Consider the following 19,498-nt stretch of genomic DNA (forward strand, 5'->3'; position numbering starts at 1 on the left):
CAGATAAATTTAAAGCAGAAGTATCAGCTAGAAAAAAGGTCCGTTGGAGCTAGGTCAGGCAGAGATACCACTGATGGATACTAGATTAAGTGTAGAACATACAGAATCTATCCACTGACAGCCAAGTTTCCGATTTGTTAATAAGAATATTATTAAATATATTTAATATTAAACATATATGTACAAAACATATATAATCACATGGAAAACAGCACTGTATCAGATATGTCTATGTCGACAGTTTATTATTTTGATGGGAAAATAGATTTAGGATGACATAAACCAGAGAAGAAAGATGCTTATAGCACATCACATAACCACACAAGGAAAACTCTGCCCTCCAAATATCTATACTGCAAATCAACAGACCACCTCTTACAACTTTTCCTTAGTATATGTATGAATGATTTCTAAGTAACTAAAATGAATACGCAACAGTACTACTTTACAGGCAGAAAAAGCCAATAAGAACCAAAATAAAGACCTTCTATAAAGAGCAAAACTGAAATAAAACAGATTTTAACTAGATGCAAGTTTGGATGGCAACATTCTTGGGAAAATAAAGCAATGAAAAGGCACAGGAGTTGGTCAACTGAAAATTACCTGATACTAGGGGAAAAAACTCTTACATATTGGGAGAATGTAGGTAATCTAAAAGTAACAAAATTAGAAGAGCAGTAAATGAAATGTCAAAAATACATCTATCATCCAATATGAATTCAAAGACAGAAAAAGCCAAGTGAGAAGTTCAGTGATGTAAGAGGACAGAAAATCTGTGGATGAACTACAGCAAGAAAAAGGTCAAGTGAAAGAACTGTTTGTATTCAGAGCTCAGTGATGGTGATGGGGAGTCATATTTACTTACATACTGTTGCTGTCATCTTCCAGAGCAGGCTCCTGTAACCTGATATCCATGGGAGTCTGTGAAGCCCCCAAAGTTCATGTAAAAAATTGTATGTGTGTATGTGAATTTTTCTGAGAAGAATTTGCAGGAGTAAGACACTGAACAAATTACTTAGCCACACTGTGTAAACCTGGGAAAATGACTTAAGTTTCACTGTCCCTCAGTTTTGTAAACGATTTTAAAATATAAGAATAATAAAGGTATCCACTTTATAGGACTGTTGGAAGAATTAAGTGAAATAATATTTGCAAAGCTCTTAGAAACATTATCATATCCAGAGTATGCGCAATGATTGTTGACTGAAGGAAAGCCTTCTGTAATGCATGGTCTCTAGAATGCAGGCTCTCTGAGGGCAGAGTTTACGCAGGCCTACAGATGACCGTGCCTCTGACATCTAGGACAGCATCTGGCCCAGAGGAGATGTTGGATAATTATTGTGAGTTAATACGAGAATGGGTCCAATACTCAATAATAATTAAGGTCCAGTGCTTTGGAGGTAACTACTTCAGTCAGTTGTACTTCTGCCTTTACTGAAAAGAGTGCTTCTAACATTCCTTTAGTCGCACAGAGGCAGGGAGGCCTCCTGAGTGGTCTTTGGTGTTATCTTCCAGGGCTCTTAACCCTGCTGGGCATTGGCATGACCTGGGAAGCATCTAAAAATACAGACTCCTGGGCTCTACTCCTGGAGATTCTCAATCAGTACATTTGGGGTTTTTAGAAATCTGTAATTATTTTTAAAAGCTCCAATGAGGATTCTGATGTAGTCAGGCTTGAGTAATACTGTTGGTGACTATACATGAAGGCATATGACTTGCCACATTTTAAATTCCTGAGAAAAAGACATTAATTTCTCCTTTTCGTTTTGCTTAAGTAAGTTTATGCCTCTGAGGTCCTAGGACAGCCACTAAAAACAAGCCTTCCTACTCAAGAGTACTGCTTTAGGACAATTCACCAAAGGCTAGCCTACTCTGAACAAGCAGGCATTAGCCTCATGATCCCTTTTCACGAAGAGCCCTCATGAGAGATTCCTTCTGATGTTTTTCCCCCCATTTACAGAAAAAATTTTGTGAGATTAGATCAAATGGTACAGGTTCAGTGTCCTCTGAACAAAACAACAACTTTCAAGCATTAATTGTATACACGGGAGTTAAAGCTCGAATTCTTCTACTAAGAAGGATCCAAAGTTACTGTCAATTGTCAGCTTCTTAATCCCTCCTCCTTTCTTGGGGATGGATGATTGTTTCTGAGATTCTAATTCTGCCCAAGTAGAATATGTCTCTGCCAAATAACCATGAAGCAAAGGAGAAATACTTTGAGTTTAGTTCCATCACTACCACACTTATGTGTGGATGGTATTATTTTTAAAAGAAACATACACACAAATAAAAACAATAAATTAAAAATTGGTTATACCCAAAGAGGAAAATGGATAGAGTAAAAGGTAACACCTCATGTTCTCTCCAAAACAAGGACTAAAATATATATTCACAGTCAACATTTTTGGGAAAATGCGAGAATTAAAATGTGTCTAAAACTACTTATGTCTAAAGTATTCAGTGATAAAAATATTTGGATAAAAAAAGGAAAATTTTTTACTAAAATCCACTTAAGAAAGCCAAAATTGACTTCTATAGTATTTCACGAGCTGTTTTCAGTCCAAAATGAATTTTCATAGACAAGTTATAAACTCTTGAAAATGCATTTTTTTTAATTTAAGTGCTGATATGCCACTATAATTTTACCAGCAATTTCTTACACTGAGGGACTATTGCCTTTTATCACAGGTTTATTAAGTTTTACAGCATATGAGTGTGCTATGTGAAGCAGAGAATTACATTTTCATTTCCTTGTAAGAGAAATGAGAAAAAAATGCTCTAGCACTTACTTTTCTCCATAAAACCTTTCAAAGAATTTTTCTTTCCAAGGTTCTGTTTTCTTTTCCTTCTCAATTTCTTGTCTTATCCGCAACTGCATTTCTGGAGTAAACTCTCCTAGAAAGAAAATGCTTATATATTGAGTAAAAGTGGTCATCTCTTTTGCTAATTAATAAAGAAAACATGTAATTAATTTGAGTAAACTTTTATGGATGTTGAAAAGGTTGAGTACTCATAATATTTCTACAGCTTCCCTTTTTATGAACATCACTTAAATAGTCATTTAGGCACAGATGAACTCTAAAACATTTAGCAAATGTGCTGCATACTTAGGGCTGCAAATGAAAGAGTGTATATTCACTGTCCTTAATGAAATCAGTCTGGTGGGAGAAAAGGCACACAGTTGACCGTAATATAATGTCAAAAGCCCTGAATAGGATGAAAGAATAGAAGGTAGAAAGCCCTTAATTCTGCCTAAATTGATTAGGGTAGGCCACATCCAGGAACTGATTTCTTGAGTTAGCTTCTGAAGGATGATCAAGTTTTTATAACATAATTAACCCAGAATGCACAGATATATGAATATGTATATTTAAGTTCATTTGAGCGGCAGACTGTGAGTAGAACATAGGATGAAATAAAAGAGGAAAGGTAGGCTGAGGCCAATTACCCAATGAGTAGTCTAAAGACAGTTCTGAGTTTTTCCTATAAGAAACAGAGAGAGGTCCTGTTGGTATTCAACGAGGGAAGAATAGGGCCAAATAAGCAGCTAAGAAACAGGGTGAAGAAACTGGAGGACTCCAGCTAGGAGCCTACTGAGTAGTATCGTTGAGAGGAGGAGGTTACCACCATAGCTATAGGAATGCTGAAGAGCATTGAGAGTCACAGCACAGCTAATACTTTGTGACCAGATGGACCCAGGGAGAAGGAAAAGGATCAAAGATATCATCAAGGTTTCAGAGTGAGGAACTATGAGGACAGTGCTGACATTAACAGAGAGAAGGCAGAAGGAATCATAGATATTAAAGGAAAGATAGTGAGTTTAATAAGGGCATTTTGGTTTTAAGGTGCCTGATGTCAGCTAGGGGGATCCAGTCGGCATTTGGAATTGAATACTGAGAAATATAAAAGAGGAGTTAGAGCCAGATTTGGAAATTTTCAGCTTAATGAGGTTGCTTAGCGAATATGTATGGCTACAAAAGAAAATATCAAGGAAGAGAATGGTGGAGACATCAACATTTGCCTTCAGATGTTAGTGTAGGAGATCCTGAAGGAAGCTGAGAAATGACTGTTAGAAATGTAGCTTCAGGAAACTATTAAAAATAAATTATGAATGTCTAAGGTAGATGATTTCACATTGGAGAGAATAAAAAAAAAAGATATTGGAGAAGGAACATGAAATGTAAGAAATGAGAAGAGGAAACTGAACTTCACCATTAGAAAGCCATTGTTATTCTCTAGGAGAGATTATTTCAATTGCATATAGTGAGGTCAAACCCAACTACAACAATTTGAGTGGTTACAGGAGTAAAAACATGGTAGCACTGGGTTATTTTTCTTTCAGGAAGCTTGGTGACTGAAGAAAGGATAAGGTGAAATGGTGGCTTCAAGGGAAGAACGTATTAAAAGAAGATTCTTAGGCTCCAGGACATTGATAGAATACATAATATGTCAAACAAGTTATTAAAATTACCATTCCAAAGAAAACCTGCTATATCAAAAATTTTTATTATGTTCCAGATGTCATGCTTTCTTCAAAAATATCAGATATCAAAAACGCCAAGTATAACAAAAGAATTAGTGAAATCATTTGGAATAGGATGTACATTTTTATTAAAGTATACTTCAGAGGGGGGAGAAAAAGACTTGGAAATCAAAGGTGCAAAGCTCAGTATGGTATGTATGCTCAGATATGTCAAATAATAATGGAAAATAGAAATTTACCTTCTGCCAGTCGCTGCTTCCATCCTTGTGCTGCATATGCAAAGAATTCATTATTTAGAGCTGAAGTACTGAGGCGTAAAATTCCATCACTTCCCATCTAGGAAATAAGCAGACGAAAAAAAGATTCCATCAAAAATTATTCAAAGCAAAATTATGCCAGAAAGAAACAAAAGTATGCCAGAAAAGAAGTGTATGTGAGAGAGAGTTCAGGTAGGAGGAAGGAAGGAAAGAAACCTAATATGAGATAAATCTCCTAGCATGAAAACCGCACTGTTTATAGTGACTATTATAATGACAAGATACAATTTAAAGGAAATTTTTATTAGGCATTCCCATTGTTGGTGATGAGTACAATGAATGTGTGTAAATTAATCAAAAAAGTTTTATATGTTTATTATTCTAATATGCCTTAAATTCTACCAAATTAGAATGAAATTTTCTAAAATTTGTGAAAGCTAAAGGAATCCCGTCTGATCACTTGGATTCTTTGCTGAGATTTAGATAACAAAAAGTTTGACACATTAAAACAAAGACACCAACACTGTCATACATAGCCCTGTACTCTTCATTCTACTTTTCTCACCTCTTTGGATGCACACAAAATCAGGTATTACAGAAGAGTTTAAAATATGTGCAACTCGATGCTACTAACCTTTTTCCTCAAGCATACTAATTTTTTTAAAAATCATGTTTAGAAGAGATTCAGATACCCATCACCAAACCGGCTGCTTTTAACTTTCCAATTATTTACTGCTTCCTCTATGTGAGTGATGATGTATTCTGCTAGCTGACATTGGAGATCGAAAGAATTAATGTTCTCCTGGATGGATTTTTATGTAGTTGAAGAGTGAAGACAAACACATAGACAATGCTAAGCTTTAGGTGAGTGGGAATTAAGAAGTGCAAAAAATGAGAGCCAGGGGAAGATATCTATGTGAACATGAATACTTAGGAGGAAGTTGATGCCAGAAGTGAAAATGGGGAAGGGCCTTGAGAGACCTACGGGATTTGGACAGAAGGTTTTAGAGATAAAGCATATACTCTACCGCCAGAGAGTACGAGCTTTACTGTAGAGGCAGAACATCACAGAAGGTGTGAGGATGTTTTAGCATGCTGCTCAAAGGCCCAGGAAACGGTAGCTCCAATTATATTTTCAAAGATTTCCTCTTACTCCCATATATACGCTTCATATATCCTAAGCTCAAATTAGTCACTAGTATCTGAAAGCACACTCAGAGGTTTCTTATCCCCATGTTTTTGTTTGTTTGTGGTCTTCTCTACACTCCATCTTCACCCACTGAAATATCCCTATTTTAAATTTAACTCAAATAATGCCTTCATGAATGTGCCAGTTAAACCACTATTTAGGTGCAGAGAACACTGAATCTAAAAGTTAATATTATATCAACTACTCTAAACTGAAAAATGGTCAATAAATCCAGAAAAGACGGCCACTGTGACAACTGTAGATACACTGACAGTTGCCATCATGACATCTATAGGGAAGTCATGGATTTGAGATACGGAGTTTCATCTAAAAAAATATTCATCTAAGGTTTGCCCTGAGTATCTTTATCTAAGAAACACTAAAATATTCAATACACTTGGAAAATTTCATGATTTCATTCATTCATCGATTCATTGCTTACACACTCAGTTATTTCATCTTTATTCAACAGATACTTATTAAGCCACTCATATGAACCTATACACCTGGCACCTGTATGTGTGCTGACAGTACAGTGGCAGTAAAAAGTAGTTCCTGCCCTTATAGTCTGAACATATTCTACATACAGCAGATGCTCTGGTCTTTGTACATCTCTTCCACCCACCTAAGTTCGGCACAGCTGCAAAGTACAGGTATAGCATCATGCCCGTGTCCCACCTCATAGTCTTACCGCAGCCCCAAGATGTGAGTGAATAGATGTCCTAACGCTCTCATCTTCTGACTGAACAATTCTAGGACACTATTCTCTGGAATGCAGTATATACACTGAACTAATGGATGCCATTTGGTGCTATGTCCCCAACACCTACAGTACACAGGTCTGGGAACTGAGAGGTGGAATGAAATGAACCCTTGTACCATCATTCCCTGGGAACCATTTGCAGACTGTATACTTCCTGTTCCCACAGCTCTAGATTATGTGGAATTAGAAGTCCATGTTCCCAGGGGAGAATCATTTCTACTAGGGCAGGGTTTCTCAACCTTGGCACTATTGTCATTTAGGTCCAGATAGTTCTTTACTGTGGGAGCATGTCTTATGCACTGCAGGATGTTTAACAGCATCCCTGACCTATACCCAGTAGATACTAGTAGCAACCTTCTCCTAGATATGACAATTAACTGTCTCCAAACCTCACCAAATGTCCCTTAGAGGCAAAATCTTCCCCAGTTGAGGATCATCCCACTAGCGGGCATGCTAAGGGCTCCATTATAGCTAAAGCCCCACCTGGTTACTCTGTGCCTTGTAAGATGGTAGATCAGCGAGCAAAGAGGAGAGTTTATGGGAAAGTGGTATGATCAGCCTACCTATCATGAGGAAAGAGGGCTGCTACTATCCATGAGGGGTGGAAAGAAGGATGCTGGGAATGCTGGGGATTCATGGAACTTCTCTTGGTGCTTTCATGCCTGATGGTAACAGTGAACATGGATTGCAGCAATGATAGCCAGAAAGGGCAAGGCAGTCAAGGACTCAGACTCCTCAGGGAAGACAATCCGGGCTCTTTCGCCAGGTAAATAAGCAGAAGTGATAGCCAAGGATGAGGAAAGTCAGAAATGGGTATCAGAGAAGGGAGCTGAACCTCACTCATAGCCTCAATGCCGTCTTGAGAGTAGTGGAGCCTGCAGCTGGTCACTATCCCTCTGGTCATTAAGTCTTGTTCTTTTTTTTTTTTCCTTTCCAACATACCATGACCAGCCACTCCTTAGAGTTAGAGACAGAGTGGACTTAACAGGAAGCAAGAGATCTGAGTGGTACAGAGACAGACTATACCGGACATTTGTGATGCTCCATTCCATATCATCTGGCCTGTATGAGCACAGACAATCTGGGGTAAACAGGTTAACACACTTGTCATATCCAAGACAATGAAACTCTACGACTTTTAGGAAGCTTGAAGGCCTTTGAGATGGCATGTAGACACAGCCTGGAAATGAAGATACTGACCCTGGGGACAACTCACAATTCATAGGTGACAAGGGCTTGTGGTAAAAGGTCCCACTCTATTATTGTCCTTCTGTGGGACGATTCTGCGGCTCATTTTACACATTTTATCAGAGAATCCTTAGCAGAACTGAGCCCCAGGTTTCTAGGAGGGTTCTCCTCTCCTTGTCTTACACTGAGTGTTTTACACTCAGTACCTGGCTTCTCCTGCCAAGCCACCTGTATTCAAGTTCTTTTGCCAGGCTCCACTTTGGGAAGGAAGGAACAGGAGAGAATCCTATATCACTGGACCTAAGGAATTTAGGCTTTATCCTCTGCATGGGGGTGGCCCAGTGAATAACCATAAGATAAATCTGAGGCAGGGCTTGAATCAGCCTGAGGCCCCAGGTTTGTGGCCTCTGGGTCCAAGTTTCCCCCTCAATTTCCCCTGCATATTTATTGCCTTTTTCAATGTGGGCCATGATGAGGGAAAGGTAGGAAGCACTGCTCTAAGAAATGGGAAACTCCTAAAAATATTTGTGTTTAACAAGATCACTTTATTAGCTATGAATAAAATGGAATGGAGAAGAGAAGACAGATACAAAGACATTGCTAGAATGGTAATGGAATACATCCATGAAAGGTGATAAAAGAAGGCAAATTCAAGAGTTACTCTGGATGGAATGAAAGGCTTCAGGACTGAGGAGTTAAGGCATTGGAAGAGTATTCCGGGAGACACCAAACATGCTCAGGATGACTCTGGGAGATGGGGCGAGTGAAAAAGGAAGGTGGGCTTGTGTAGAGTCTTCAAGTATTGTTATCAAGGAGGTCCACCGAAGACAATAAGGGTTAGGAGAAGATAGTCCATCTGAATGATATGTCTCTAGGAAGTCTGAAATTTTCTGTGAATGTTGACTCTATTTGTCCTTATAACGAGAGTACTGAGCAAAAGCAACTCCACTTAGGAAGACTAAAGAGGAAGAGGTATTCATATTGCGCAGATTTTAAATAGCACTAGTAGGTGGAAGGCAAGTTCCTTGAAAAGGTAAAAGAGTCTTGTTTGCAATGAAGCACATTTATAGAAGGAAAAGGTTAGAATTTTCTACATTTAAGGACATGTACGATGCCTTTAATCCTCTGTAGTCATTGTAACATCTAAGATGTCACAGGTACTCAATAAATATTTAGGGTACTGTCCTTGCTTTGTATAGTGAAAGACTTAAAATTTAACCCCAGGAGCTGATAAGCAGGATTTTAGTTTCATGTATTCTTCCAAGCCAGGGGCACGATTAGTTATTAATTGAAATTTTAGCATAATTTCAAGACACAAAGAAATACCAGTTCCAGATTAGCTCTGACAGAGTCTCAAGATTTCAGCATATGAAAATGCAAGGCAGTGTGAAATAAACACATTCAAGAATATGGAAGCTAGCCCTGGAGGAAAATGTTTGCCTTTTAAAACAGAAAAATAATATTAACTGCCAGATTTCCAGCCTGTATGAGACAGCCCAATTAAACACTACAGCTAAATTAGACTTAGGAAATACATGCCAATAAAACTTTTAAAATACACTATTAATTTTATGGCCTTTAAGAAATACTGTCCAAAAGACATAACATTTTAATGAGCTGGAACGATAAACATTTCTGGAAGGTTTATTTATTTATTTTTCACTGCACTATAAATTCTTGTTCTGCTGATTACTCACAATATAAATGTTCATTCTGAAAACTCCTTTCACTTTCTTACAATGAGGTGTCTAAGCTATTGATAAGTTATGCTTCTTTTTGGATTAGAAGGAGAAAAACTCTAATCAGATTAATTACTACAGAGGAAAACAAATATTAGGTAAAGGGAAGCATTCATATAGAGATCCTTTAACAAAGGTTTAAAGTATTGGTGAGTAATCATTTGCCGTTGGTGTTGATTATATTAATACATGTTTTATGTGATGGATATCAGTGGAATTCAAAGGGTTAAAATGTTTTAACGTTCAATGTTTGAAGTTCGTTGAATGCTAATTTTGTACTAGATTATATCTATGTTTAATAAAATTCTTTAACCCTCTAACATATTCTTTATCACTTTTTCTTATCTTAGGTTTCTTGCAAGTGATTCAGAATGCACGGCATGCAGGCAGCTTAGAGGAATAGTGAGGAATGTGCTGGAGAGTTAGACAGTGGCTAAATAACAATGGGACGCCTAGACATAGTAAGCAATTTGGACTTCATTCTACAGACAATGGGGAGGCATTTTAAAGTGAAGCCAAAATATGAGGAAAAGGTTCCTGCTGAGTGAGTGCGGGTAAACGTACTGCTGCTTTAGACAGGGTGTTCAAGATGGGACTTTCTGATGCTCACTATTGGTAAGAGACATTGGAGCAGACACCTGAAGGAAGTGAGGAGGTGAGGCAGCCACCTGGAGAAGAGTGCGCTAAGTGAAGGAAGGGATGTGAACACGGAAGTCCTCAGGTGGGCTTGTGAGGCAGTCCTAAAAACTGGAGAGACTTTGGTGAGAGGAACAGGAGCTGAGGAGCCAGGATTGTGCCGGGCCTTGTAGCCCACTGGAAAGACTGGTTTTTCCTGAGTTAGCTAGCTGAAAAGCCTTTGGGGAATTTGAGCCTGAACACTGAAAAGATCTGACATTTCAAAAAGATCGCTCTGATTGTTGTGTTTGAACAAGACTTTAGAGTAGTACCAACCTACAGTGATATAAATGTGAGCCACATATGAGATTTTAATTTTTCTAGTAATCACTGAGACAGTAAAAAGAAACATGTGGAATTAATTCTATTATATTTTATTTATAATGCAACCCATCAAAAATGTTATTGTTTCAACATGTGTGAAATATTATTAATGAGATATTCATTCCCTTTGTATATTAATTCAATATCTAGTGTGTATTTTTGTAACATATCTCAATTCAGATCAGCCATATTTCTACTGTTCAACAGTCACTGTTGGCTAGCAGCTACTGTACTGGGCAGCATAGTTTTAGAAGGTAAAAGTTACCAAAGACATGAATATGTAGTTATTGTGAAAATCCAGGAAAAAGATGATAGTAGCTTGAACTAGGGTGACAGCAGTACACATGGTGAGAAATGATTGAGTTCTGATTCTATTCTGAAAGTTTAGCCCAACAGGACTTGATGATGGACTGGATGAGAGAAAGAGCAGGCAAGGATGACACCAAGACTTTTGGCTTTGGCAATTAAAATTATGAAATTGCTATTTATTAAAATGGAGAAGGCTAAGAGAGGAGGAGGTCTGGTTTTGAACTAATTAAGGTTGAGGTGCTGATTATAATTTTCAGTATATGTCTTAGATATATCATTCTGCATATAGTGCAGAGGATGCCCTGGATAGAGGCAACACTAGAGACAAGCATCAAGAGAAGTTAAGCATCAAGAGAAGGTCAAAGAACAAATGATGAAAAGATTTGGCAGTGGCGTAAAGATGCGTATCATTTAAGAGAGGGACAGGAACCAGAATTGATGGGGCTGAGTAAGCAAGTATGTGGGTGGTAAATGAAATCAAGGCATCAAAAATGATTCCCAGGAATAAAGCTTGGATAACTGGGTAGATGCTAGTAGCAGACATTGGGACAGAAAAGACAAGTTGGAGCAAGCAGTGTCTTGGACAAAGAAATAATGAGTTTTTCTGTGGATATGCTAATATACTGATATCTTGAAGGCATCCAAGTCTAGGTGGTCTAATCAATAACTGAGACTAGGGCAAGAAGAGCTCAACAGTGAGGAAGAATGAAACACAGAAAATTAAATTAACAAAGAAAGTATAGTTGAAAACATGGACATGGATGAGAACACATGTGAAGAATTTACCAAAAGAGAGAATGGCTTAAAACAGAGCCCTAAGGAACACCAACATAGAAGGAATAGGCAGAAAAAAATAAATCCTGTTAGGAAGACTGAGCAAAATCGATCAGTGGTAGGAAAAATATCAGAGCAAAAGACATCACAGATGCAAGCGCAGAAGGTGTTTCAAGAAGATCTCTACTGTGTATGTGCTAACATTTATCAAGCTGTGTAGAATTATTCAGGTCAACACTGTGTGTGGTATACTATGTTAGCTGTTGTGTCCAATAAAAACAATCAATAGAGCAAAGTCAACCTAAGTAGTGAAAGACCAACCAGGAGTCTAATATAATAGCAAAAGAGTAATGAGCAGATGAACTATAAGCTATTATCACTGACCTCTTTATATCCTGGTCTGAGGGTATGGCTCAAGTTTTATCCGTTAAGGGAAAATGTAATTTTGTAAGCATAAAGTTGGGCATAAAAATAAAAAAGGGCTGCTGAGAGAGATAGTATCAACGAGAGAGATAGGACCAACAATATGCTAAAGGCATTCTGGTCAATACTTTTTGATTCTTATTTCTAAAACTGCATTAAGACAATATTTCTCAAACTGTGCTTTGCAAAATATGAATTTTAATAGGTATTTTAAAATTAATGTGTAATCTAGCTAAAAAGAAACTGAATCTACCATCCAATAAATGTAGTCAAATATTTACTAAATATGGTTAAGTCAAATATGTTTTCTTTAAGTATTCTCTGATTTGCCAGAATTTATTTTAAACCCTTAGGAATATATCTATCATGCAGTACTTCCCAAACTTTTTAATCTTGTAATCCTATCGGAGAATAATTACCTCATGAAACAAGTGTTCTCCAGAATACAGTTTGGGAAATGATGCATTAAGATTCAGAAGCAACCTAAGTGCCCGTCACCAGACAATTGGATAAAGAAGTTATAGTCCATAAATACAATGGAATATTACTCAGCCATTAAAAAAAAATGAAATCCTACCATTTGCAATGACATGGATGGACCTAGAGGTTATGCTGAGTGAAATAAGTCAGAGAAAGATAAATACCATGTGATTTCACTTATATGTGGAATCTAAGGAACAAAAATAACAAACTAATCAAAAGCAGACTCACAAATATAGAGGACAATCTGGTGGCGGCCAGAGTGGAGGAGGGTTGGGAGACTGGGAGAATGGGGTGAAGGGTTAAAGAAGTACAAATTAGTAGTTGATAGATGGTCACGGGGATGGGGAGGACAGCATAGGGAATGCAGTCAGCATTAATGTAATGGCTGGGTGGAGAGCCAGAGGAGAGAAAGAGCAATCAGGGGGATTGTTTTATAAACTACATAAATGTCTAACCAATGTACTGTATACTTGAAACTAATAAAATAAAATTTAAAAAGAAAGAGTTGTGAAAGTAATCACTGTCAGCAGCAGTCAAATGAGATAAACCTAGCACAATGATTTGCACATGCTAGATACTAAATCTCCGTTGAACAAATGAACAAAAATCTCTGGATGTGGGATAATTTTCAGTACGTTGCAAGAATCAAATATTCAAAATAAATTAATAAAATAGTGAAAACTTGCAAAGGATGATGTAATTAACTTTTTTATCTACAAGCCGAGACAACCTGTTTCAAAGCCCATTTCTTAAAACAATTACCTGACATTCTTTTTAAAAAAATTATTTCAAAATATAAGTACATATAACAACTTTTAAGAAATTAGAGATTTTCATTATAAAGTTATCACCAAGACTATTTGGAATTATATGGAGGTTAAAGGAAAAAAACACCATTTCCATCCTTCCCCCACCCCTTATTAAAAAAAATATGCATGGAATTAAGCTAATGTGAACATAAGGGACATCTCAGAGAGAAAATATTACCAAAAAAGTAAACATTTAGATGGAAAAGTGGAAGGTTGTTTAGTGTTATCACCGTTATCACAGGGCTTTAAAGTTGCTTTTATAATAAAGCCTCTCTTCTGAGTGCTTTTTCCTACTACTTGCTGCTTTGTGAATCACAGTAGGGCAGAAATCAATAAGGAATGAAGTTCAGCATGGAAGGATTAGGGAGACAGAAGCTCCACCACATGCAGGACAATGCCAGGTGTAACTGTTCACTAGAATAATGTTCTAGAGGCAGAGGAGTGAACAGGAAAAGTACACAGCAACACTTGTGTGATTTTCGAGTATATAAATTGCAAAAGGTTTTGAAAATCAAAATTATAAAATGGCATAATAATAACTAGTCTTGTGGGAACTGATTATCCAGTTCCATTAAAAAATGCACATAAACATATCTGTATGTATGTATATAGCAACATATCCATACTTATATCTATACATGTATATACATATGTGTGTACGTGTATACACACACACATATAAAGTTTTCTTCTTTCTCTACAAACACAATTTGTAAATAATCCAACTACTTGGCTAAATAATGGTCCCTCTTGGAATGGCATCTCTTGAACCTCCTGGGAGAAACATGCTCCATCCCACCACACAACCTGCCAAGCCTACAAGTCTGCCAAGGAGATGCTCAATTACAGGCTGGAAGGCCATCCCCTAGAGCGAGACCCATTAGCAAGCAATTTCTCTGGCCCCAATTAATGGGATAAAGGAATTCTGTAGTAATAAGAGAAAAAGATTTTCTTGTAATTGCTGCTATGAATTTCAGCATCTACAATTGGGAAAACCATATTTGAGGGATGTATATTAGAAACATGTGAAAAAAAGAATTTTGATATTGATTCTTAAAAGGTTTCAATTATTGAATTTCAATTACTATACTTACATGTGGGATTTTCCTTAACCTCCATATGATATTAAAGCAAAAATCATTCTCTAATGACATTATTCTATACTTTCACATTGTGCCACCTTTTCTAAGAATCATCTTTCTTTTAAATTTCAAAGGGAAGAATCTCTATTTGAAGTGCTATAATGTCTCTAATGCTTTAGCAGACCTGCTCAGAAGGGGTGTAGCCTGCAGTGAAATAGGAGAATAATGAAATAAAGACATCTAAAGATAAAAGTAAAGTCACTGACAGATCAAGCTTTAATCAACTTTTCAAAATTAAAGAAGTATGTTTTGATATTTATGGTTCATCTTTCCATTAAACTTTGTGGACAATGCCTGGCCACATATTGGGACAATTTGATAGGCCTTGATAAGAACTGATTTTTTTTTGCTCGAATGTATATAAATAAAATTTGAATCAATTTTAGCAAATATGACAAATGTGTGTATGTCTTAAAAGATAATCTATCTTATAATTGCATTTTAATCAATGTTCCCTACGTGGGAAGAAAATGAAAAAGCAAACTTCCAATGTGCCCAACCATGAAAAAGAATACTAACGCTTTATTTAGTGAAAATCAAGCTCATGTTCTTGTATAGATAAAATAACATTATGTTATAATGTAGTGGGAATCAATGAATCACTGTTTCTACTTATAATACACTGAACAGCTGTGTTTAAGTGACTATCTATTAGTCACTCGTTTCTTTAACAAACATTTCATAAGCATCTCCTATGTTCCACGGACTGTGAAATGGACAGACAGCTTCTGCAGCCACAAGAGCTTAGTATCTAGGATAGAAGAGAAGAGGATAATGTCCACTGTAATAGTGTAAGTGCCCAGAGAAAGAAAAGATGCTATAAGAAACTCTAGGCCTGGGTACGTAGTAGCCTTTACTTCCTCACTTTGTAGTCTGTCAATATCTGTGTCTACACCTCTTTTCTCCTCTCCCCAGTTACACAGTGGTCCCAAATCCACTTAATTGTTCAACGATAGCTATAATGTAAAATATAATAATAACTGTAATTAATTTAGTACCTACAATCATAAAGGTAGGTAAGGAAGCAAGATTTAACCCCCCAAAATGATGCCTTTTCCATTAAATCATGGAGCTTCTTTTAATTAATATGCAATTACTCATTCTTCTACTTAAAACCTTTATACGCTAGGTGCTGGGGATATAACAATGAACAAAAAAGATATGATCCCTGTCCTATAAAGTTGTAATGACAAATTGTGTTAAGGCCCCTGAAAGAAAAGTAACAAGAACAATGTGAGAACAGTCTATGCATGTGCAGGGAGAATAATCTGAGTATTAATTTCTAGGCAGAGATGTAGGTTCAAGATTAGGGAGGAGTAAGCTCTGGGGTGAATAAAGAAGAATCCACCAAAACTGAAAAGGGAGGTAAAGAAGCTTGTTAGGAAGGGAAACGGAGTAAGAGTGTGGTAGCTGAAGAAATATGTGGCACCAAGATTTGTTGTTGCTTGTGTCTTTTAACTTTTTTAAAAACTGAATAGTCTTAGCTGAGAAGGAGCCAGATCTCCATACTTCAGTTTCATCATTTGTAACCTAAGAATAACAAACTACTTCATAGAGTTTTTGTGAGGATTAAATCAATAACTCCATGTAAAATGCCCTGTATAATGCTGGTTTAAGGAAAGATCTCAAGAAGTTTAGCTATAATAATAACAATTATTTGGTAACAGGTATGACAGACATACCCTAGGGTACCCCAATGAGCCACACCTTCATACAGTGCCCTCCCCTTCACTGTGGGAAGAACCTGGGACCTGAAGAACCTAGGAAGAACCTAGCCAACTGAAAATGGGAAAGGTGATGAGCTGTCACTCTTGATTACATTACGTTATGTTATGTGAGACTCCATCCTAACCAAAGCAGGCAGAAACACTCTCCTGCTGGCCTTGTAGAAGCAAAAAATCATGTTGTGAATCGCCTCTGTTGAGAAGTGGCCTCTCAGAGATGAGGGTATTAGCCCTACAGCTATAAGGAAGGGAATTCTGCCAGCAATCTGAATGAGTTTGGAAGAGGATCTGAAGCTCCCATGAGAATGAAGCTAACCAAGACTTGATTTCAGCCTGATAAGATCTGAATAAATCACCTAAGCTGTGCCCAGCCTCTTTAACCCATGGAACTGTGAAATAAGAAATATGTGCTATTTTAAGCCTCTAAATTTGTGGTAATTTATTACATAGCACAGAAGACTAATATAGGGGAGGTGAAAAACACATTTGATTGCTTCTTCTTTATCAGTTGAACGAGGGAGAGCGAAGATTATCTGTTGACAGGTATACTTTTGTTTATGTATTTGTATATCTGTTTCTGGGGAATAGGAAGAGAGAACACAGGATTCCAAGCAATATTGTCAAAGAAGATGGATCATGAAGAAAGAGCAGACTACGATGTCCACGAGGGCTGAAATTTGCATCCTGTGACAGAGGAGGTACTTAATAAATATTGTTAAATGGACTACTTTTGTTGAAGTTTAGCTGTATCAATATTTGATATATCTATGTTACCTCATCTAGTCTTTAGATGATGGTACCCCAAAAGATACTTTTGTTAGGGTGTATAAACAACTAATTTTATAAGGAGCATACAGATAGCAGAAGCTACTTGTAGTTATTGGCTTGGATGTAACAAAAAGAAAGAAAAGCAGACAACAGATTTTAGCTTTCAGTTAGGGGTTATCAATACCACAGTTATGTAACATTCCAAAGTATGAACACTGTATATTTTCAAATTAAATCAATCCATTTTGTGCAAACCAGAAAATGAAGGAATATTCCGGTAAGATTTAAATTTTATATATATCCTGGTTCCTCTAATATCTTTTAAGAAATTAAAAAATAAACAACTTCTGATAAGTTCAAGACATGTTCTGATTTTCTCCATAGGTAAGTAAGCAACCCAGCATGTCACAGTGGAAAGAGGACTGGATTTAAAGTTGAAGAAACTGGGCTGCTGATCAAGCTCTGCATTTTCATAGCTGTCTGAAGATGATCTGATTTTGTAACAGTTTTGAGTCTCTGTTTGTCTCATTGTTTAAATGGGAAAAGCAAATATGCCTATAAAGCTGTTACATGAATTATAAATAATAAATGGAAACAATCCAATATACTACTTAGTGAGAAGTGAAATTCCAAAAGACTACATATGAGGAGTGAAATTTTAAAAGATTAATTTATAATAATACTAACCATCATTTATTGAGTGCTTTGTTTGTGATCTTTTAAATCCTAGAATTCTCAAGTATGTCCTCTTAAGTTTACATCACTGAACGCATCACCAGATATCATGATATCTAAGAAGCAACATTTGGAAGAGATTATCTGCTTTGAAACTAGGTATCAGAGCTGGAAAGAGTCTAGTGTACTGGATAGGCTTTGCTGCCTTAGTGCTGGCTGGTCACCTGAGCTCTGCTATCCCCTTCAAAGAAATCAGCCCTTTAGCCTTGAGCAAAATCAGTCCTACTACACAGGCCATAGCTGGCTGGCCCAGAGATCAGTGCCAGAGACAAAGCTGTCACAGAGCAACATGCTATGACTTAAAATAATCAATTAATCACCTCCTCCCTATTTCAAGGAAAGAGATAAAGTCTGAGATACCATAAAAGATATCTTGAGAAGAACAAAGATATCCCTGAACCATATAACAAAAGAACAGAGAGGTCAATGCATGTTAAACTCTCGTGATTACTTTAAGTCTCCCCCCAACCCCCACCCCCCGCTTCCCCCGCTAGCAGATCTCTATTTCTCACAATCTGAGCAAGGCCAAATAAATACAACTAGAAAGTATTATACTGAGTAACCTTTTAAACATTTTCTACTTTGAGGAAAGTGTGCAGTTTATTGGAGAAGGAAATTCCATTTGCAAAGAAAGCCAAAGACCATGAAAAAAGTTGAATGTAATACAAATAACGAGCCACCAGTTCAAATTATAGCACACTATAGGGTAGATTTTCATAAAGATAAGACTCTAAATCAACCTTTAAATTTTCATAACAAAATGCCAAACATGCCACCTAAATCACACTGACACCAAGCATCTAGAAGAAAATCCTAAGATATACAATTCTCCTTTCATTAGTAATAGAGAACGCCTATCATCACCTGACATTTGAAATACTTATGTTGCAGATTAATGACATGCCTAACTTTCATTTCATTACTTCTTCATTTCCCCAAATACATTCTATGATAGTAATCCATGAGATATTCCTAGAGAAATAAAAGTTTTTATGACCACTTAAGTTTGAGAAACATTATTTACACAAAGTTCTACAATTTTCTCCACTGCAGAGCATTAGAGCCTTTACTATGCAAATGATGCAGCATTTCTCAAACTCCTGAAAGCTCAGAGCACTGTTCTCCATAGACTATTCTGTGGGAATGATATTCTATAGGTTATGTTTATTGAAGGAAATGTTGCCTTACAGTATTTAAAGGACACCAAGTCAGAGCGCTAGAGAAGTACAGAGCTAGACTCTATTATTCAATCCCTGAATTGACACACTTTTATAAATCCCAATTTAATGAACTCTCAACCTGCTGTCAAAGGCCAGAATACAAAATGGCCTTTGTAAACTATGTCCTCGTCATTCTTATAAAACTGCCATTGCAACATTGTTCAAATACTCTTTGGTACTTCCTACATATAAGACAATGATTCCTCATTTTTAAAAAATGAGGTCCATGTGACTTTTTGTGTTTGATTTTTGCCTTTGATCTCTGAAATCTCTGAACTAAGTTGTGTGCTCAAATGCAGAGCCTTCACTCAGGGGGGTTTCTGATATAATGACCACATTTTATCCCCTTTCTCTTTATTAGCTTCCATGTGTCTCTTTACCTACATCTCAGAAGTTTGATTTTTACTTTATATGTATCCAAATACCTTCTAAATGTAGAGATCATAAATTAAAAAATAAAACCAGGTTTAATATCCTTGGTTTTTCTGTAAAT

General features: G+C 36.8%; 1 protein-coding gene and 1 long non-coding RNA gene across 2 annotated transcripts in view; one reads left to right on the forward strand and one right to left on the reverse strand.

Annotated features, from left to right (window-relative positions):
• The window catches only part of ASXL3 (ASXL transcriptional regulator 3), a 161,012-nt gene that overhangs the window by 14,219 nt on the left and 127,295 nt on the right, over window positions 1-19,498 (reverse strand). The window contains 2 exon segments of the mRNA XM_039843753.1: window positions 2,790-2,895; window positions 4,723-4,819. Coding sequence (XP_039699687.1) covers window positions 2,790-2,895; window positions 4,723-4,819 — 203 coding nt within the window.
• LOC120587097 (uncharacterized) lies at window positions 10,188-17,525 on the forward strand. Its single transcript, XR_005648868.1, has 3 exons — window positions 10,188-10,340; window positions 16,871-16,980; window positions 17,435-17,525. It is a non-coding gene; the product is annotated as an uncharacterized LOC120587097 (long non-coding RNA).

This window comes from Pteropus medius, unplaced genomic scaffold (assembly GCF_902729225.1).
Source record: "Pteropus medius unplaced genomic scaffold, Ma_sr-lr_union100, whole genome shotgun sequence".
Lineage (NCBI taxonomy): Eukaryota > Metazoa > Chordata > Mammalia > Chiroptera > Pteropodidae > Pteropus > Pteropus medius.